Genomic DNA, 23381 nt, shown 5'->3' with positions numbered 1-23381 from the left:
CAAACCAAGGGGTGGAAAAGTCCATAGAAGTATAGATCTTGATCATACAATGCTATTTCTCTGCCACTTTGCTCAATTGGGACCCTGTGGAAACCCTAACTGCAGAAAAAGGCATAAGTTCATGTCCAGCCCAGTTGCAATCTGGGTTATCCATGTCTGACTTGGTTTGTTTGAAATGTCATATTTGATGAAATAATTGTCAGTCAAGAATAATCAAGAACAGAATAAAAAAGACAATGCCAAGTACAAGATTCTAAGTGAAAAAAATTTATGCGTAGACAACATAGCTCTTATGAAACCATCTAAGCTAATGCACATTATTCAAATCAATCTATAATTTATTATATCTCATCATCCCAAGTTTGAACAGAGTTAATTTTCCGAGCTGTCTGACCCAAACCTAACCCTGTTTTCATTTCGGGAAAATCATTATTGATGAAACTAGGATTTCAGATAAAATATTCATATTCTCCACTGCACTATTATCTTGTGATTTGACCATTGATACACAGAGCAATCAGAGAACTTTGAAGACCATTACATGGTGTGCATCTACATGAAATTCAGAGGCATAGACTCATCATTTTGCTTTGTTATCACAAAGTCATCTTTTTGAATGTGATTACTGATACCATAACTATAAAATCTCAATTCTGAGACAGAATATATGGATTATAACTGTCAATTAACATTCCATGTTAGAGAGAGAAAACGAGGCTCACAACCAAAATGTGTCACATTGTATTGCTGCCCTGTCTGGTCACAAGAACCGGTCAGACACCTCTCCTCTCATCATGACAGAGACCATCTTGGATGCCATAAGCAAAGCAATCAGAGAACTTTGAAGACCATTGTTTTATGTGTTTCCACACCAATTTCAGAACATTAAACTTCATCATTTTGCTTTGCCTATATGATTCCTGCCAGTCCAAGGTAACTTGCAAGGCATGGGAAAGGGTAATCCATAAGGGGGCAAAAAATAAATTATTGACTAAAGCATACAGAAAATGAGGAAAAGCATTTTGAAATCAGTCTGAAGATCAGAAAATGAGCAATTTCCTGACCAAAGGAAAATAGATTTAAGTAATAACCACTACCAATAAGTAAAGGTTAGTCAATTCAGACTCCTAAGAACTCATGAAAAGTCGAGCCAAAAAATTATTTTTGCAGTATCATGGGTGTTATTCCTCATTGGTTTTGTGATTTTCATTAGACAAAGAACTGTCATCCAAAAATCTAGCTGACAGTGAAGAACTATTTCTATGGCACCATGCTCGTATAATCTGTAAATCAAGTAACATAACAGACCATGTATTTTGGTGCTCAAGGCCTTAATTTCTTTTTCAAATTGGTATTTTGGATCAGAAAAACATCAAAGGTTAACAATTACAAAGAAAAGTTTTATAAAACCCACGTTAAAATGTAAGATCAGTTACAATACACTAAAAAAAATTGCTCTACAAAGAATAATTTATAATCCATTCAGCTACGAGTTAGAGGCTGCTCACAGATTGAATATTCCAGATCGATCTCCTAAAGATACAGGGCCTGAATGACGAAAAAGTAGGTTCACTAGCTAGAAATTTGTGGAGATTAACAGAATGATCCCCGGAGTTTGAAATTATGGTAGTGGTCGTGAATGGAAATAGTCGAAGCCTAAGCGTACGAAGTGAGAAGATGGATAGAACAGAATGAACCAATTCCATTGTTCATGTGAGCTTCCCTGGCTTTAAAAGTCGATCCTTCTCATGGGCGGCTTCTCCTTCAAGCTCCAGGGTTTCGGAACCTTAATTCCATTTAGGATTTTATAAGGTTAGGGACTAGGGTTTCGTTGTTGGAAGGAGTACATTTGTTTTTCGCACCCTAAAGGGCGTTTGCGGGAGAAACCCATCATAGGGTTACAAAGCCCTATATGGTTTTACCATGTTTCCAAAATACCCTCCCGATGAACTTTTCTTTTTCTTTTCTTTTCTTTTTTTTTTTTTTTTTTTTTATTTTTATTTTTTATTTTTTATTTTTTATTTTTTATTTTTTATTTTTTATTTTTTATTTTTTAATTTTTTTTACCTATATAACTCAATCTTGGCCGTTCACTTAAAAGTAATGCCACATATCGCCTTCTGAAGGTAGCAAAACAAGAAAAACATGGATGAAGAAAAACAGACGATTTTTTTCCAAGGAAAGATGGGTATTTTAAAATTCTCCCAAAAAAGTGCCCTCTCCTCAAAATATCTTTTTAATGCAATTGCCCTCATTTCCCTCTACCACCAATTTTCCAATCATCGCCTGTGTGGCCACGGTTTAAAAAAAGGTTAATCACATTGCCATCTTCTGCACTTTGTCATATTGTTATAATTATCCTCTGCAGTTCTGACAATTAGTCTATACCATTTACAGTTGACTATGTCTAAATAAATTGAAATTACAATTTTATCTCTACACAAAGAATAAATATAAATAGAATATAATCGTTGGATCCAAGATAGAGATATAGTGTGATCTTAACCGTTAATGCTAGGGTTTCATCACTATAGGAAAAAGTTTAAGGGTTGCAATGGAGTTGCCGCACCTCTCTCGGGAAGAAGCAAACCAGCAAACCATGGAAGCGTTTTTGAAGGTAAGATCCGAACATGAAGTCAACCAAAAGCCTAGGGTTTCATCACTATAGGAAAAAGTTTAAGGGTTGCAATGGAGTTGCCGCACCTCTCTCGGGAAGAAGCAAACCAGCAAACCATGGAAGCGTTTTTGAAGGTAAGATCCGAACATGAAGTCAACCAAAAGCCTAGGGTTTCATCACTATAGGAAAAAGTTTAAGGGTTGCAATGGAGTTGCCGCACCTCTCTCGGGAAGAAGCAAACCAGCAAACCATGGAAGCGTTTTTGAAGGTAAGATCCGAACATGAAGTCAACCAAAAGCCACTTCTAAACATTCAAAATACAACGCCAAATCCAACAAATAAAATCAAAACCAAAAAAGAGATAGAACTAAAAACCCTAGAATTAATGGTCTGTGCAAAGAATGATAAAGAGGGGTCTAGAATATCTCAGTAGTCGAGTTACAACAAATAAGAACAAAAAGATGGGGATTTACTAGTGGGATAGATGGATTAACAAGATTTCAATGGTTAGATGACTTAGATTGAGAACGAAAGAAAGAGAGATAATGGCGGAGTGCATTGGCTTTCTATTCTATTTTCATTTGATGGGTAGAAAACCTAGGTTTTCGATTATTGATTTCTTCTCAATCATATTTGGTACTATTGCATATCATTGGAGTGGAGAAATTCTTGCTTGTAGGTCAATTACCAAAGATGAGAGGTTCTTGCTCACAGGTCATCAGAGATGATAGGTTCATAAGAAAGAGATGAGATTATAATAAAAGAGAGGTCATCAAAGAGGAGAGATTCTCTCTCACAGTTCATCAAACCGTCGGTTTGTTGACAGTTTTAACATCGGTGGATGGGGAAGAGAAGGTAGAATGTTGGGTTTGGGTTGAAAGGGTAGAATAGGTAGTTCAGGTACCTGAAAAGGGTATTTTCATCTTTTGAAAAAAATCTACCGCGTGATTAACAGTTTATGTTTAACAGAGTTGGTATATCGTCAACTGTAGGGGGTACAAAGTAATTGTCGGTTCTACAATGGATGGTTATAACATTAAGGTGAACTGCAGGGGAGGCCACTGTAACTAACCCTTTAAAAAATAGTGGATCTGAGAAAATTTAAAGAGTACTGGTGCAAAAGTAATTGGAGGATGAAAGAGAAGAAAGTTGCTGAGGTTGGAATCTCTCTCTCTCTCTCTCTCTCTCTCTCTCTCTCTCTCTCTAACTGTAATAGATTGTTGTGTAGAGGGACATAACATCGTTAAAAGAGTCTTTTTCAATTATAAGCTAACGGCGGTACAAGGGTGTGATCGATATTATTAGCAAACGAGGGTATTACATCATATAATTTTTCTTAGGAGTGGTACAAGAAAATTTTCCTTACATTTATTTTGGATGATAATATGTCTTTATATATGCATATAAAATGTTTTGGTAAATACACATGAATATGTATGTCAACTTTGATTTTCCAGTTGTCTTCTATCAAAATCTTGAATGGGTCCAGTTTAGAGGAATGTAAAGAATCTCCAATATATCGATCTCTCACAATTATGAGATTGGGCTTTGCTATTAGAGTTGATGAGCTTCGGAAGCCAACAACTGAAATTTGATAATATAAAGGTTCTTCATGAAAAGTGAGATGAGTCAAATCGATTACATCTAATGATCAAGAAAAGTGTCACTCCGACTAAGAACGCTAAGGACTACCTTGTAGCTACAAGTAAGAAATTCATTGTTCATGATCAAGCTAAGGAGACTTAAACATATGAAGTTGTTTATATCCACTCGTTATAATGGTCTGAGTGAAGTTCATGGTTATATTTTGAAAATGACTAATTATACTAACAAGTTAGGAGAAATAAATGTTAAAATATCAAATCCTTTCTTTCTATGGCAAGTTATGCAATTACTTCCATCATAGTTTGATACTATTCATATCTCATATAATGTTCAAAATTAATGTGGGGTCTTGAAGAGATGACTTCTATACTTGTACATAAAGAGGAAAAGATGCAAAAAAACAAAATAAATTATTTTTATTTTATTGCTTATGAGGGGAGAGAATAATTTCAAAGCAAATCAAAAGGATAAGAATCTTGGTAACAGGCAAAGAAAACTTAGGAAACCTGCTTAAAATTTGAAACCTAATAATTTTCAATGAAAATGAAACTTTTGTAAGAAGGTGGTCATAAGAGATTAAAAGGTAGGCTATTATTATTTTAAGAATTAATTTGGTTCATAAGTAAGATGAACCAAATGAAGAAGAGATGGTGATCAAATATAAGAAATGGAAAGAAAACCAAAGTTGAATCCATAAGAATAGTTACATTACACTTAGCTTCTTTTTTTTTTTTTCTTTTGTTAAATGATGTCATTTGGGAGCAACCTAATTTCAATTTCTAAACTTGATAAATGTGAAGTTTTGTTTGAATATTGATAATGGAAAACTTATTCTACATTCTGATTCTTTTATAATTGGATCTGTGTTATTGTATGAATACTTTCAGATAATAGTATATGAAAATCAATGAAATTATTAGTTCTTTTAAATTAAAAGGAATGTATTATGTACTAGTGCATTTATCTCAAGGTCAGTGGAAATATATTTATGTTCATTGTGTATAAAGAACATTCATGAGCCATAATTTTTCTGTAGAACACAATACTACAAATAATATTATAATGATCCACTAACAAATAAACTCCAAATATTTTTTTTTTACTAGCACATTACTAATATGAAATTAGTTAAATTGTTTAATGTTTTTGTTAGTAGGGGTTTTCTTATTAATGTTACCATTGCAACTGACTTTCTGGGATTTATGTTTATATTTATTCTCGATAATATCTATGCATCATCTTCTTATGAACATTTGTTTAAGTATGCACCCTTTGTTACTTGCTTCATTCTGGTAATTGAGGCTATATGGTGTATATACATCCTTTTGTAAATGAGGTCTTTCAATGACACACGCACATTTGTTTATTAGTAAAGTTATGTTTTAGATTGAAGACTTACGAAAATGATTTGTGACATTTTGACATAATGTCAAATGTAAGGGTGTTAATCGATTTGGTTTTGGTTTAAACAGTGCGGATTGATTCAATTCACATTTATTTAGCTGAACCCATAACCGCACCATTTACTAAATGGTACCACTTTTTGAAACCGTGGCCGTTTAGTAAACGGTTTCGATTTCCACAATTTTTAAACAGTATCGGTTTTACTATTTTAAACGGTTTCAGTTTTGATTTCTTCTATACGGTTTGTAAAACGGTTCACAATCGGTTTGTTATAACTTGCAACCATCCCTAAACTGAAGATCATAAGCTTACCGAAAAATAATTGGCAACCACGAATAAGCGATTCTATGTTGACGATGGTATGTCTTGATTCGAGAATCTAGTGCTATTTTTTTGCATGGCCATTCTCAAACATATGGAACTAATATCATACAACATCCAAATCCAGCCTTCTACAACATAAAATATTAAAATGATAGGTGGTTCAGTCAAAACCACCCATTTGTGATAACATAATAACATAGTAACATATATGGATTACAAGTTTATGAACTACAACCTAAACTAGAACTGAATTGCAAGAAATCATACCAAAGCAGGATGGACACTTAATTCTAACTTGGTCTACAACCATCCATATTCCATAGGCATTTCAATCTCCACGAGTACAAGATAGAACAACAATTACTAGCATTCAAATAGTCAAATAGCAAAAGAAAATATTTCATTGAGAAAGTGAAATACAAACAAAACTACTAATAAACACCGGCAGTAATGGTGGATGATGCTAAAGTAGGAGAAGACGGCTTTGAAAACACATCTTCCAAAGCTTCAAATAATCCCTCTTCATCTGCCTCAGCTAAATAAAGGCAGAAAAAACTACTTACAATATAAAACTAATGTCCAAAGAATTTCATATGAAGTTAGAAGAAAAAATATTACCTCCAAAAGTCGCATTGTACATCCAATCACAAAAAATATTACCTCCAAAAGTCGAATCGTACATCCAATCACGCAAGCATACCAAAGCTTCAACGTTTTTAGGGACCAATCTACTTCGATATTTATCAAGCACCCTACCCCCTACACTAAATGAAGATTCAGATACAACTGTGGACATAGGAATCACCAAGATATCACGAGCTAGTCGAGACAAATCCGGATATTGGGCCTAACATAATTTTCAATATGCTAGAACATCATAATCCTTTTCATATGGTTTTCTTGGCTCTTCAAGATATTGGTCCAATTCAAATTTTCATCATTATTGGTGCTTTTCTTTTTTTCCCATCTGGAGAATCGATCCTACAAAATAGGCCAAAAGACATTTATATTAAAAACAAAAATAAGATATTAAATCAAATTGCATGTCAATGAAATCAGATATAGACATATAGTAACATACCTCTTGAGATAGACTTGAACCATCATATGCAGCACTATTCGAAGACCACTTCTCCTTCGGCATGCTTTTATATTCCTCATAAAGACGGACTAATGCTGACTTCACATGCTTGACAAACTCATCAATTAAGACCTCATTTCCCTGATGGATCTCTTCACATGACATCTCAATAATTTCCAACTTGTAGCGTGGATCCATAACAAAAGCAATTGATAAAATCAAAGACTATTTCTCCCAATACTTATTAAATTTTTCCTTCATGGAACATACCATCTCCTTCATAAAATAACCCCCAAACAATGATGCATCATTTAAAGCCAAATGAACTTCCACCACACTTGGAAAATACAAGTTGGCTGTTGGATACTTTGACCCAAACAACAACTTTGTGATTTCATCAAAAGGCTTCAAAAAATTTGTAAGATGTCCAATCTTTTCCCATTCATCATCAATAGGACAATCTCTGTAGTTTGTATCTAAGTTCTCTGAATTGTCAAAAGCTCGCTATAAAACAAAGCACCATTAAGCATATGGAATGTGAAATTCCACCTTGTAGACACATCTCCATGCAAACCCCTTTTAGTGGTTAAGTTCACGTGCTCACAACTCTCCATAAACCTTACCTTCCTAGCTTGGGAGCTTTTGACAAACCTGACACTATCTCAAACCTTCTGAACTGATTTATCAATCAATTTAATACCATCTTGCACTATAAGGTTCAAAACATGTGCACAACATCGGACATGAAAGAATTCCCCCTTACACAACAATGTATTTTTTGCATTCAAATTTGTTTCAAAAAAGAAACAAATACATCAATTGCACTTGCATTTTCCACTGTTACAAAAAACAATCTTCCTTCAAGTCCCCACTCCATCAATATCTTGTTAACTGTCTCACTAATGTGTGCAACAGTGTGTGGAGGGTTCAAAACAATAAATTTAATCAATCTCGTGTAAAACCCACTTTCTATCAATGTAGTGGGCTATGAGTGTCATATATCCATCATTGAAGATGGAAGTCCACAAATATGTTGTCACTGAAACCCTCCCAGTAGAGTTTTTTATTTCCTCTCTGATATTCATTTTCTCCTTCTTGAATACTTTTTGAATATCATTCAACAAAGTGAATCTACTTATAGTACTATAATCTGGGTAGATATATAGCATCAAATTTCTAAATTCTTTATACTCCACAAATCTTACAGGGAATTTATTCTTTACAATCAAAATTAAGATCATCTCCCTCACAACAGTAGGATCAATATCCAAATCTCTTATAGCCATTTTTCCACTAGACTGTTGAATGAACATCTATTTTATGTCCTTGGAATCACGCTTAGGACACTATTCATGTGATGGTTCAAGCTGCTTGTCCCATTTATAGAGTCAGCCATGAACAATTGTAAGCACTTAGTGTATTGAGCCCTTGGCTTTCCATCTGGACTATCTTTGAGATCGATTTCTTTAAACCAATTAGTAGTCCAACATAATGCTGACCTAGACCTAGGCCTTTTCGTAGATTCATTAATAATGACTCCACTTCCGCTTCCACTTCCATCTCCACCTCCCAAAAAGTCTAACCCCAAGCCAATATTAGGGAATTGTCGGGGTACTAAACTACCATCAATTGACTCACTAACTTCAAACTCACCATCAGCAGTATCCATTATTCCAAGATAACTGATGATTAAATATTCAAAATACCTACCAAATGATGAAATAAAAATAAAAAGATAAATATGAAAATGTAAAGGCCATAACTAACGGAACATAACAGCTTGGATGGAACATAATAGACTACTTAGGAAGAAATCTTTTTTTTTTTTTTGGGGGGGGGGGAGATTGTGAAGAGTTGGAACAAACCTGAGATGTTATCTCCAGCAACTTTGATACAAGAAGAAAAAGTGAATCTACAGAGAAAACATAAGCAAAACATGTTATGCCTTTCCTACTGGTTGGAATTTGAATAATTAAGTTAAAAAGTGAATATCTGAGGTTGGTGTAGGCTACATTCCCAGACTGGAAACACTCTCCATAAATCTTAAAAAATGAGCAATTAAAGGTTGGTGTGTTGTGCCTATGAAGAAGCTCTTATGCTTCCTAATAATTCCAGCCTTCACAATCACAGGGTGGATAGTGTTGATTGTCACTCTTGCATTCCTTGTCTGTATGGTTGTATCCATCTAACAAAAAATCATGATCATGGAAATGAAACAGGAGACTAGCCACCAAGTACAAGATATAAACCAGTCTCATAATACATTGATTATGAAAATTCTTCTTTCCCACAATAAATTGTCTAATGCTGTTATAACAGAGTAAAAACATAAAAACAAAGAAATCAACACCAATAGTGCATAAGAATTCAAATTACAGCAAGCTGTCCATAACTACAGCTTCTTAAATCAATATAACATAGGAAATTCAAAGACTTTGAATAGGAAACAAAATTTATTATTTTTAGCAAACCAAAATGGAAAGAAACTAAGACAATGTCAGAGAGGGTGGAGAAGAAAGAAAACAAAAATAATAAATTACCTTAAAGTTGCTCTCTCTCTCTCTCTCTCTCTCTCTCTCTCTCTAGTCTGCTAGGAAAGCCAGTGGGACATTCGTGGCCCGCACACTAGCTTTAAGACAAGTTTTAAAACCTTGATTAGGACCTGAGAAAGAGAAGCAAGAAAACCAAAGTTCCACTTGTAGTTGAAGTACCTGGCTCTACGATTTGAAACCAGACTTCCACTTGTTTTGGTTTTAGATTCAATTGTACAGAAAAAGCTTCTCTTTGCCTCACAGAGAAACAAAGTTAGAAACTTGAAATTAAAGACGAATAAAATCCGTAGAAGAAGAGGGTGATCGTTATTTTAATCATACCTGATTGAGAAAATTAGGGGTTCAAACCATGAAAAGGGGTTCAATCGAAGAACTGAAGAGTTGCGGCTGAGTTTGACGGTTTAATGCTGGGTCACAAATGCATTTTACTCCAATCGCTTTTACCTTAGGGTTTTTATTTTTTGGAAGTGATATATTGATTCTGCCCCTGCCATATTTAATTGTTATATGGATTAAACGGTTCGGTTTTGACAGTTTTAAACGGTTTCAATTCGGTTTGAAATCAATGGGTTTTGCGGTTAAAACCGACTCGACCCGTTTAGCTAATTGACCTGAAACTTGAAACCATAATCGCACCATTTACTAAACGGTTTTACAGTTTCAGTGTAAACAGATTGATTTGGTTTCGATAAATGGTTTCGGTTACAAACTCACATCCTTACCCAAATGTGCTTCTTTGGATGAAGCAGATGCATTTAGGAAGACACCTATTGTTGATGAGACCTTTTGCATTTGTCTCATAGGGCTTATTTTATTTGAAGCCTAGACCATTGAAAATGGGCATGGTGATCATTAATTCATGCATATAATTTCCATACCACAGTTTCATACTATATAATCCAAGTCAGTGATGATATAAGTTATTTGACATGTTTAATCTCATATATTTCGAATGGTTCGCTCAGTTGGATGTTTATAGTCTCGTTGGACCGAAGCGTTTGCTCAAGGTGTATATTTCATTCAACACTTCTCTTGCGTAGCCAAATTCTATTGGTCTTTCTACCAAAAAAAAATTCTATTGGTATAATCTAGAGAATCGTTTTAATAAAAATATTTTAAATTTTAAAGTCAGCGGCGCATGTTACCCTAGTAGGAGATTGTACAATTCCCTTTTCTCTGTGGGCTAACAGAATCTTTAATTTTGTTTTATAAAATCGGATTGGTAATTGACTATTGTTGGGGCAAGTCAGTTTAATCCAATAGTAGAAGGCGACTAAAATTGAGATATTGGCCCTTATATAAACACACCTTAATTGATATAAATATTTTGAATGTGTGTGCACCTAATTCTTACATATATATACTTTAATAGGAAATAAGATTTTGTTTTCTTGCAAGGTTGGTCCATACCCTTATTTCATATATTGTTCACATTAGCCCATTAAATGTACTATAAAGAAACCATGGTGTTTAGAAATGAGAAGATGGTAGATAAGACCAACAGTCGTCAAAGATAGGAGATCATTCGTATAATCAGTCTTCTCTTATCATGGGTTCAGGTTTGCCTAAACATTGATCTCTGTATGGTTTGCATGTTCATATGAATCTCAATGTTTGTTGTATTGAATGTATGTACCCTATCAGGAACCTCATTAAACATAACTGTATTGACTACAACCGCAATTGGAAACAACTCCATTCTCAAATTGTCAAGCTTGTCCTTGAGTACAACCCCCTCATTTGGAACTATGTTGTATCTAGGTCAATTTCCCATGCCCGCAATCTCTTTAACTTGAGTATTGAATTAGATATTTTAACCTAGAATAGGACGCTATGAGGGTATTCAGATAACAAAAACGGCAATGCAATTCACAAACTATTTGATAGAATGCCTCAACGAGATGTTGTCTCATGGAATACAATGATAGCAGTCAAAGTTCGAGTGGGTGACTTCAAGCAGGTGATTGCAATATGCTAATGAATGCAAGACAGTGAGGAACCAAGTGGCACTAATTAGTCCTTTGTCTGTTGTCGTCCATCTGAGTGCACTTGCTCAAGGAAGGTGGATTCATGCTTACAATGACAAGCATGGGATTGAACATGATGAGGACTTTGAATCAGCACTCATTAACATGTACGGGAAATGTGGGTGCTTAGAAGATGCAGTTCATCAATCGTTTCGCCAGAAAATTCAGGAGAGAATGGACACTTGGGAATGCAATAAGTACATGACTAGCAATTAATAGTCAAAGCCTAAAGTCTCTCCAACTCTTTTCGGAGAAAACTTTGCTTATGTGTTGAATGCCTGCAACCATGGAGGATTGGTTGAAGATGTTGCTTGTTAGTCACTTCCAAAAGTATGAGCCAAACATATGGAATTTGATACACCAAAGATAACCCGCCAATAGACAATTGACACGTGGTGTGAAAACCGTTGCTATGACTAAGACGACCCATAGAGGAAGGGAATCCCCACCAGATCGTGAGTCCCCAAAAACATCACCTTCTGTTCGTGGCATGCTCATACTCATACTCATACTCATGCTCAATCTCAATCTCTCTTAAACATGAAAACATGGGTTTCCCACTTAAGGGAAAACAGATCAGCTGCTCCTACGATCACCTTGTCGTATGAATCAGCATCCAACACCCGTCTTTTTTGTTTCCAAATATACCCATCTTTATCCTTGTAATGTTAGAAGATGTGACAAGTTTTGGATGCTTTCTCCACTTAAGGTATAACTTCTCATGCTTGAGGAACGAAATCAGTCAGTAAACAACCATGATCCGATTCTCTCGCCACCACCTTGGAAAGTGAGTAACCGCCTTAAGTGAGAACCAACACTATAAATAGAAGAGAGGACTCTAAGGTACGGACAATTCACTATTTTGCCCTCTATTGCTCTCTACTCACCCCCTCTTCATTACTGTTGCAAGGGAGACTGACACACACTACTTATTTGATGGGGCTGGTCTGTTTGATAAGATTGAGAAGATCATTGGAGCCAGGCTCATGAAACCTGATACAGTCAAGTGGAAGGCTTTACCCAGTGCATGTAGAGTCCAGATGAAATGGAAGAAAGACTAACGCTTGCTGGTTCTAAGCTTGACAAAGGAAAAGTTTTGCTGGACACTGACGAAGAGGAGATGAACTGATGAAGTATATTTAACTAGGGAACCATAGTGAAAAGTTAGTGGTCGCCTTTGATTTGTATGTACTGACTTTCAATAGAGATAGATGATGTTCTTGCGTGGATTATTGGTAAATTTCTCATCTGAAAATCATTTGATTCTACAAAACATTCCCACGTACGTAGGTCAACATATTTTCCCAGTTTCTCATGAACATAACAAATGGAAGATACAAGATAGATTCCCTAATCCCTACCAAACTAAATGAATGACAGAACCAAAAAGCCAGCATTCCCTCACCATTGTAGACTGCCACTCTTCGTTGGAAACCACCATATACACAAAAAATAAAAGTTCCTATAAAATACCCATTGATTTTCTAAGCTCAGCTCTAGCTAGCTGAGTGACATAGTAAGGGGGAAAAAAACTCCCTATTACTTTTTCTACTATAACTGAAGAATGTAAAGCATGTTTTGTTACAAAAGGTTATTTGAGGTAAAAACTGTGGGGTTCAACTGTTTAAATAATTTGAAAGTGACGTATCATGGTCAATGAACTTTCCCCTTGAATTTATTATTCACCAAAAAAACAAAAAAAAGATATTCCCTGTCAAGTATCAAATTCCAACTTAAGAAACAAGAAAGTAAGAACTTCATTTATATACAAGTGTCTAATTACATAGGCAACCATTCCACATCTGGGTTATACATGCAACAACATTTAATTTCCATGCAACAGATTTGGGGGAAAAAAACAAATGATGCTTCTTTTTTCCTTGGGGGAATTTCTGTTTTTCATTAATTATAAGCTATACTTCCATTATCTTTTGCCTAAAGTGTCAACCTTCTTCATCTTCTTAATTGAATCTAACAGAGATTGCTTCCCCTCCTGGTTAGTTGATGCCTTTGCAAATGGATTCGATGGCCGATGAAACTGCACCTGACCAATCCCATCCACACTATTTGATTCAATCTGCCCTCCCACTTTAGCCTTCTCTTGTGCTTTCTCCTCATCGATTGATGATGCCTTTGCAAATAGATTAGATGGTCGATGAAACATTACCTGATTCTCCCCATCTTTAGTCTTCCCAGGACCCACAACTCCATCTGTTTCCATCTTCTGCCTCCCTGCAGTAGCTCTCTCTTGTCTCTCCTGGTTTGTTGCAAATGGATTTGAAGGTCGATGCAAATTTACCTGATGTGCCTCATTCTTCATGCTCCCCATATCTACAACACTATCGGTTTTCTTCTTCTCCCCTCCCACTTTGGCTGGCACTTCCTCTTTATCATGCTTTGAAAACAGAGGGGAGGGAAATTGGTCAGCCGCAGGCAACGCCTTGTGTGCTACATGTGCAAAGGCTGTTCCAGAGGTTGGATTTTGATTTCCTACAGTCCCTCTAGTTTCATTCAGCAACCTTTCCTGTAAGTAGGCATAAAAGCATATCAAACCATTTCTTAAACATCAAAAACAGTACACATCATTAGAAGAATATGTTTGGCAGTCAAATACTATAAAGCCATGGAGAGGGGATGGCATAGTTTACCTCCAGTACGCCATTGAACCGCTCTGCTAAAATTGGAAGCTTCAGGGCAGTGACAAGCTTTATGGCACCTCTCACAGACTTATCCAATGATAAAAGCTTAACAAGTTCAGTAGCCCTCACAAGCTTATCACCTGCAATAAAACTCATGATCATACACAGCCGCAGAGGTATATTATTAATTAAATAATGTTATTCTAAATAACTAGCTTCTAACCATTGCAGCAAGCTGCAATGAGCCGCAAGATGCATTTGTCAAGAGCCGCTTCAATATTGAAAGCCTCATCATCAAGCAAAGTAGTGTCAAACCCAGAAGCAGACATTTCATCAATTCTTTTCAGTATCTGCAAGGTCCACATGTTTAAAAGACCAAGAAAACAAGAAGCAAGTATAAAAAAACAACTCAATTCTTACCCAAGTTTAAATGAATCCAAACTATTCTCTCCCTCCTCCCCCCCCCCCCCCCCCCGGGCGGAAGACTGGCCAGTTATACTAGCAAAGCCTACATCACTATTGAATTTAAAAAGGGGAATACTTTACCTGTGAGAGATATAGGTTGTTCAACATAAACTCATTTTCAAGATCACCTGCTCCCAGATCAGATGATGCAAGAGGAATTGAAAGGTTTAGTAAAGTAAGAACAGGTTTGGGTGTCACCTGAAAAAAGGAAAAGAACATATTGAAGATGTAATTTGCAATACGTAAAGCACCAAAAAAAAAAAAAGAGCTGATGGCTACCGGTGGGAATGTATCAGGCGATTCGCAGACAACGCAAAACAACTTGCTTGTGTTCAGTCCAACCACCCAATAGTTCTTTTCAGATTCCTTCTCTTTACTAGAACTGCATATCAGATCTTAGCCATTTTAAAAATGCAAGAATGTAGATAATTAGAGGATTATATGCACAAGAATCTACTCCACATGATTAAACAGGAAAATTGTCAACCTGAAGATTGGAAGCCAACTGCCACCATACTGGTTCGTAAACACTCTTAGAACACCCTACATTTATTGTCAATTAACTCAGATCCAATTCAGCTCAGCAACAAAATACTTTTGAAAGTATGAAACCAGAGCAATACACACCTTAGAATCATAACTACTCAGTTGGCCTTCTTCACTGAATCCCAACCATGTTAGACATGAACCAGGAGTCAACGGTAGCGGACCACAGAAGGACTGAGTTGCATCATAAATTTTGAAAATTTTGAACTCTAGCATCTGCATAGGAAGGACATTATCTTCAACATCAATCTGGACAAAAATCATTGAGGTTGGATTTGATCCCAGAAAATCCATTAAGATAATTTGAACTTTCACATTAAGATGCCGTTGCACCAGTCTGCCATCTAAAAGAGCATACCCAGTGCACTTTCACCATAAGATGGTGAAATAAAGATTTTATGCTTTAAAAGGCCCAACTGTTATTGCCAGAGGGCTAAATCTGCTTCCTAATCATTTGGTCTCCAATGTTTAGCCTCTTAAAAAAAATTCTTAATAGAAAGTGAGATACAATATCCTTTAGGGGGGGCCTGTATAGGTTCACATTTATCATCATTATTAGTATGAATTTCAAAAATCTAAACCAGTGTTTGATGGGGTCATCAGGGATGGCTGTCTGGGATGCTTGGGATGCTTGGCGGCTGTCTCGACCGTTCCAACTATTGTTCTCCTTTTTGCCATTTGGAACAGTCTGAACTGTCCTGCGTTTTAAAAAACACCTGTCTCAAGCACCCAGGACACCTGAGGATTTCCCAGACCATCCCGAACTATCGTACGTTATAAAAAACACTTGTCTTAAACAGCTATCTTCTTACCCTACTTTACTATTAGTGGTTGTTGACCTTAACCTTATTAATCCTTGATTCCGAAACAATTTCTAAGGCTGCATAAAGTTGTCAGTTGTCTCCTGGAATAAAATGGGTTGGCCTTGGTTTAACACAGCATATAAGTAAATATGTTTAATGGTTGTACAAAAGATAAGACTCATTTCCCTTCATCACAAAAATACAAATAAATAATAGAATATTTTCCTTTTGTCCAAATCTAAAATGGCCTTATTTCTACATTTTATTTGTGAACCGGTGTCCCTTGCGATGAGTCCATTTTGAAGCATCACCTAATACTCATAAAGGTTATGGAGATTTAAAAATAAAGTCATCGTACTCCAGGTGGCAACCAAACAGGGAAGTATCCATGCCAACAATATCCTATAGAACTTACCAAGGCCAGAAAATGACAAAAAGTAACAACAGTTACAAAATTTAAGGTATAAGGGGTGCCAAAAGGGAACCTGATCATTTGAAGGAAGACAGTGGGAAGCATGATTAACAATGGCCAGTTCATCTTTAAAGCCTGCTGCAGTCACTACTGGTCCATTGATGGAGAGAACATGCTTCTGCCATAAAATGAATCCAGAACATCAGAAATGTTGCATCCAAAACCACAATCAATTTATCAAGTAAATAAAATTATTTGACTTGTCAAACTTAGAGAACAAAAACATTTTTCTAAATGTTGATTTTTTATGATTTGATGTGGTTTGATGTTGATTTTTTATGATACAAGGTATATATAGCATACAAAATAATGGTAGAAATGAGGGAAAATAAAAAATAACACTTAGGCGACTTAGACGCCTTGGCAACGCCTATGCGGGCAACTTGTCACCTAAGTGTTTAGACACCCTCCACCGCCCTGGTTCTCTTTGGCACCATGACAACTATAGCTTACACATAATTTAAATCAATCAATCAATAATCTATCATATCTCATTATCCCAAATTGGGACAGACAGAGTCAATTTTTCAAATTGGCTGACCCAGACCCAACCTGGTTATCAATTTGGACAAATTATTTTTAATGGCATACCCGGTGCACACGGCTCCCACATGTGCGAGGTCCAGGTGGGGCGAGAACTACACATCCTTGCCTCGAGAATGTGTCAAGAGGCTGTTTTGACAGCTTGACCACCAGGGCCAAATTATTTTTAACAAAACACGGATTTCAAATATTCTTATCTGTTAGTCTGGACATTGTTTTGACTTTGGCAAGACATATTAGCCAAGAGAGCCAGTAAAAAATTTCCACCCTCATTTGATTTTCATGATACTCCCACAAAACACTAGAAACATATTATAAAAGGAAAATAGAGAACATCATGCAGTAAACATTACAAATATTGTGGCATATCACAATCATAAGAAACACATCAAGATAGCACGGGAAAAGGAAAAACAATAATGATTAGGAAAATATTGTCTTGAGTGTTATATATTTTGTTCCTCATTGGTTTTGAGGATGTTATTGGACGAAAAAAAGTCAACGAAACATCTAACTGACAATGAAGAACTATTTTTATGGCACCATGCTCGTAGAGTCTGTAAATCAAGTAACAGAACAGACTATATATTTTGGTGCTCAAGGGCCTGATTTTCATTTTCATATTGGTATTAAGCTTCAAAAATCCTTGTGTTAAATCAGAAGATCAGATACAAGGATATGCACCTTCCTAAAATAAGAACAATAGAGAATTTTCCTGTTCAAACGATGTGAAATCCACCACTAGCATAGGAAAGTAGCAACAGATTTGATCCCCACAGGGACACTGACCAAATTTCCCCAAGAGCAGCAATTTAGCATATGGCCTTGGTTTCTTGGTTAAGTATAATTTTGAAGTATACAACGAATGAAATAGAAGCACAAATAGGCTTTCATATTCCATGCTCATTTGTTGGTTTGGATGTGGGTAATTTATCCATGGATCAATGTTCAAAATTTGAGTAGAACCAAAATTTCATGAATTTTTTGGTTCCGACAAAATTTGAATCAAAACTTCGCTAAATGTTTGGTTTCAACAAAATGAAACCAGGTGCGCTATATGGGTCTTTTAGCAAGTTTCGGTCGAAATTCATAGTTTCGGTAAAATTTCAACAATGTTTTGGGTTTCAATCCTTTGAAAAAAAAATTTCTAGTTTAAAAATGTAACAAAGTATAGTAATAATACCCAACAATCACCAAGAGAACAAGAAGAACCGAGACTCCAAGGTCACAGAATCGTGACTTGCAGTCTCCCTTGTCTTTATTATTTATAACTAAAACCAATACAATCAAATAGGAAACTAGGGAATATAGAAACTTACCCAAATTAGAAACAAGACAAAATAGGTAAGAAAATAAGTAAAGGGAAATAAAATCATATACTAATAGGCAAGGGGAAATCATGGGAGCTAAGGATCCCACCAACCCATTCAAAGCATGTTGTCTCCGTACTTGGGCAGCCCCTCAACTTAGTTTTCACTTGAGGTATGTTGAGTGGGTTTCACGTAAGTTGCTTGCCTTTACGATCGAAGAAGCACTAGTTCTTGGTACCACCAACCAAGACATTATTGTTATATATCCACGGTCTCCCAAGCAACACATCAGTTAGCACCAGAGGGATGACAACACACCACACATTCTCTTTATACCTTGAGATCTTCAATGGCACCATCGCTGATTTACAGCCATGTTGTTGTTGTTGTCAAGAAGTGACGCTGATTTACAGCCATGTTGTTGTTGTTGTCAAGAAGTGACACCTTGTAGGCTTGTAAATGGGGTTTGGTCTTGAGCTGTCCCTCAGTCACAAAAGCTTGAGACATCACATTCAAGCAACTCTTCCCTAGGGCATCTCACCCAAGCTGTCTCTCACAGAACTGCATCTCACAGTTTTCCAGCACAAAGCTTCCTTTTTTTCTTCTTCTTTTTTTTTTTTTTTTTTTTTTTTTTTTTTTGAGTGATTCCAACCCTGTTCAAGTTTGGTTTGAAGCTTAGTTACAGGACCCAACACTTGCTGCCATTGCAAGGTCTGAGAAGACCTGCGGAATCTTTTTTGTTTCAGTCTATCAACTAGCAGCACCTATGATCCTGTTCTGGAATTAATTCCTAGTTATCTAGCTGGGAATTGGTTCTACATTAGAATCTCCAATCTCATTCTGATTTCTCTTGTTCCACCGAAGTCTGCCTATTTCATGACCTGCTATAATCCTACATCAATCCCTGTTAAGGCCCTTCACATCTGTTTACTGATCTGATCTCAGTAATCATAACTTGGGTATCAATAGCTGTATTTTCTCAGATCTGGTTTCTCTTGGTTTGAATCTGTTCATTCTATTATCCTATCATGTCTTTGGATGTTCTTTGATCCTATCCTGCAAATTGAGATTAGGTTGACTTTGTCAATCTCAGTTCTACATTATACCATGCCACCTCCGGCTCATGTGGTGGTAAACAGGTAAAGCATGAACTCTTAAATGGGCTCCCAATACTGATTTTATGACCAACAATATTCAGAAAATCAGAAATCCATGGTATTTTTTTGTATTGGAAAAGGGTACACATGCATTCTCTCTCCGTATGGCTGTCAAATAACAGACAAGCCATAAAAAGTCAACAATATTTACCAAGAAACTAATAAAGATATAATGTCAACCCACTAGTACTCTTGAAACACCACGGTAAAACTCATGACTTGCATAATTGTAAAATAACAAAGTTTTTGGTTGGACCAAAATGGTTCTGGGAGCTTACATTAGTTAAACATCTCCTCAAAGAAATGCAATTCAAGAAACTCTAAGTAACAAAAAGGTATCTCCATAGTAAAGCGAAAAAACAAACTAATAGTCTAATACCATATAACTAAAATATGCTACATACATACACTACTAACACTGAAACAGGATATGTCAACACTAACCTGCAGACCACCCTCAGTGAAGATGCGAAGAAAATTAAGATTAGTAACAGCAGCAACCCAACCAGTACCCAGAGCCACAACTTTCACTTCCTCTGCTTCAAACCGCATTGACCACTATGTTCACATAACTTAATCAAAATCAGCTAACTAAATTCAGATAATTTCTTCCACTCAGTCATTAGAAATGTGAACCACATCTTAGTAATACGAAATTCTAGAAAAAAAGAGTAAAAGCAAACCTCGCTGTTATTTTCCCAGCTACTGAATGGTCGATACATGAGAGTACTCATGTTCTTATCACCCTTGCATTGATTTCCAAAGACACTTCCATTCTCATTCAATGAAGCCATTGTGAAACCAAAATAATCAGTCATTGCAGGAACCCTAGGGCCTGTCCCACTGTCATGAAAATCAACCTGCACCAGTTAAAAGTACACAAGGTTACTCCAGGATAAATTAGGATGCAAGACATTACAGAGACAACCAGAAAAAATGAAAATTAGAGTGAGATGTAGTGAAGCTGATGTGAGAGCAAGGGGTGGAACTTGTATGGGCTTGGTTGGTTTTTTAATACTGGGACCCAACGTGAGGTCACTTAACATCAACTCTAGCCTGTCCTGGCCCAACCTTGGGAAGGTCCCAGCCATAGTCTAACCCATCAAGGCTCAACTCAGCCCAGAACCCAAAATATAGATAAATAAATTAATGAAGGTACCAGAAGAGTGACTTGTACCCTTACATGAGCAATGGCAACTGTCAAAGCACACCTTCACAACACCCTATGCCTTCATCCACATCTATAGTATTAGGAAGAAAAGGAGTGGACGGCCCAAGCTCAGGATCGGTTTTATTTGGGTCCCACTTGCAATCATGAAAAGTGATTATTCTCTTGCTATTCTCTAGGTTTTCAGAGAGGGAAACATGAATTGGCTCATTTTTCCCTCCCTGAAAAACTCACTCTTACCACATGAACTTATTCTCTTTAATGTACATGAAAGTGTGAAACTGCAAATGGCAAAAAGAACAACAATAGCACTGACCTCTATGTGGGAGTACCCATCATGTTCAATTGTTGTTATGCACCCAATCATATTGTAGCACAGGAAGTGTCGCTTCCCTGCCTGTACAGTTGTAGAACCTGGCTGAAAAGACTCTTGCATTTTTAGCCTCTGAGAAGTCGTGGCAGTCCTAAATCCCAGATTGTCATTCTTATCAATTAACATTTCCTTATGATTAAGAGAACCTTTTTTACGCACTTCAACCATAGGTAGTAACGCTCCATGATCATTTGTGTTTTCATCCAAATTATCATCAAACTCAGTCTTTTTCCGCAGTCGTTTCCGGCTAACTGGTTCAGATTCACCAAAATTATCTTCACCAATATCACTCGAAGTACCTGAAATATCAGGCACTTGATCCTCTTCATCAAACAACAGAAGCCCATTACTATTCTTTGACCGTAAACTAGAAGCACCATCTGTAGGAGATTTCATTGATAAAGGTATGGTAGACTCCAACACACCAAACCTTCCCATAACATCAATGACAGCCAAAGCATTCCCAATCGGCTTCCAAGCCATACAACATATTATATCATCGAACTTCTGTCTATCAATATCCTCTCTCCTATCAACATCCCAGATCAGAACTTGTCTATCCAAACCAGAAGTGGCAATGTATTTTCCATTAGGAGACCAAGACAAGAAACAAATAGATTGCCTGTGGTCACCTCTGAGTGAAAACTGTTTTTGAGCTGTATCTCTATCATACATCACAACATCATTCTTCAAGCCTGGAACAGCCAATATTTCCCCATCAGGGCTCCAGCTCAATATATTTAACACAGAATCTTCTGAATACAAATCAGGAGCCACGCCCTTGAGTGTATGTATGATTTCCCCAGAACAGAGACCCCAATATATAACTGTTCCAATTGAATCAACTGAAGCTAAGTACTCGCTATTAGGATCAAAGGATAAGCCAGTGACAGGTCCCTTGTGCCCCTTCAGAACCCTCGAAATTGAACCATCAATGGTATTTATTAATTTAATACCCTCGTCATCACCAGCTGCAGCTAACAAACTGCCTGATTTATTAAAAGCAAGAGCACGAATTGGCAATGTGAATCTGGTTACATTGGTCTGAAACTCTCCACCTGACCAATAGAGGTAAAATAACTCTAGTCAACGTAGGGAAGTTAAAATTAAATTAAGGATACGATATGAATATTCACATCCATGCGGCTGATGACATTTACTAGATTCAATTGGATGGTAAGGAAAAAGAAAGAGTACAGAGGTATGGCAATAGCCCAAATAAATCACACAACACAAATGATAAATTTCATTTAAACAGGACAATGTTTTGGAGCAGGAGATCTCCAATTTTTGAAACCATTTCCACGAAGATTATGGAGTTAATAAACAACGGTTATGAGCTCCATAACGTTGATATCATAACGTTGATATCTAGATCACTGCAAAAGAGTTGTACTGAGTCTAATTACACAGCAATGTCTGCACTATAATTTTTCAATTGGTTAATGAGATTATAAGTCATTTAACCTCATCCATCATATACACCAAAAATTTGCTATAAATGTTACACCAAAGAATCGTTTATAAGCCATTTAACTACAAGCTAGAGGTTCCTCATAGATTGAACACTCCAGGTCGACCTCTTAAAGATACAAGATCCATTGGGACCAATGTACCACCGGCTACTAAAATTTTTTGAGGAAAAAAAACTGAAAAAGTAAGCTTAATACCTGGAAATTTGTAGAGCTTAACCGAATGATCCACGGAGCCAGAAGCAAGACATGTCGAATTAGGGCTTAGAGCCAACGCTGTGACACCATCTTTGTGATGACTGAGTATCTTCGGTGGCTTGGACGTATGAGAGAGATCGTGAATGGAAAGAGTCGAATCCGCAGCGGACGAAGTAACAAGATGTTGAGCTTGTAGATCCCAGAGAATGGAACAGAATGAACTGACTCCATTGTTCTTGTGAGCTTCCTTGAGCTTCAAAAGTCGACCTTTCATGGCGGATCTCCTTTAAGTTCCCGGGTTTCAGCAACCTTAATTCCGTTCTATGGTTTTATATGGTTTGGGGGTAGGGTTTCGTGTTGGCGGGAATACATTTGTTTTTGGCGGCCTCTCGGGGTGTTTTGCGGGAGGTTTTTCGCATGTAGGATCATGGTTTCAAAAATCGGATCGGATCGGCATCCTCTATCCACTTGTAAGGTGCAAGGGTAAAATGGTCTAGAAAGATCAATTTTTTCTTTTGAAAAATAATGTGTAAATCTATTCAATTCAATCGATATCATATTGGTCTGTATCAGTATCGATGGAGAATGATCCTAGGTCTTAAAACCTTGAGTAGAATACTCTTCA

At 36.6% G+C, this 23381-nt stretch overlaps 1 protein-coding gene and 2 non-coding genes across 3 annotated transcripts; all 3 read right to left on the bottom strand.

Moving 5' to 3' along the window:
- Nucleotides 1-512: 512 nt before the first annotated feature.
- LOC122069713 lies at nucleotides 513-590 on the bottom strand. Its single transcript, XR_006137519.1, has one exon. It is a non-coding gene; the product is annotated as a small nucleolar RNA R160 (small nucleolar RNA).
- Nucleotides 591-826: 236 nt separating this feature from the next.
- On the bottom strand, nucleotides 827-905 carry LOC122069712. The gene has a single exon (XR_006137518.1). It is a non-coding gene; the product is annotated as a small nucleolar RNA R160 (small nucleolar RNA).
- A 12438-nt stretch (nucleotides 906-13343) lies between these two features.
- On the bottom strand, nucleotides 13344-23118 carry LOC122069701 (WD repeat and HMG-box DNA-binding protein 1). The gene is made up of 12 exons (XM_042633773.1): nucleotides 22757-23118; nucleotides 21030-22144; nucleotides 20229-20405; nucleotides 19990-20103; nucleotides 16549-16653; nucleotides 15342-15476; nucleotides 15202-15257; nucleotides 14994-15096; nucleotides 14796-14912; nucleotides 14473-14599; nucleotides 14259-14389; nucleotides 13344-14134 (listed from the first exon to the last, which is right to left on the bottom strand). Exons 1-12 carry the CDS (start codon nucleotides 23028-23030, stop codon nucleotides 13535-13537), a joined length of 3054 nt encoding a protein of 1017 aa, XP_042489707.1. The 5' UTR covers nucleotides 23031-23118; the 3' UTR covers nucleotides 13344-13534.
- Between the last annotated feature and the right edge of the window lie 263 nt (nucleotides 23119-23381).

Source organism: Macadamia integrifolia, unplaced genomic scaffold (assembly GCF_013358625.1).
Source record: "Macadamia integrifolia cultivar HAES 741 unplaced genomic scaffold, SCU_Mint_v3 scaffold69, whole genome shotgun sequence".
Taxonomy (NCBI): Eukaryota; Viridiplantae; Streptophyta; class Magnoliopsida; order Proteales; family Proteaceae; genus Macadamia; species Macadamia integrifolia.
This window is presented reverse-complemented; position numbering and strand designations above follow the sequence as displayed.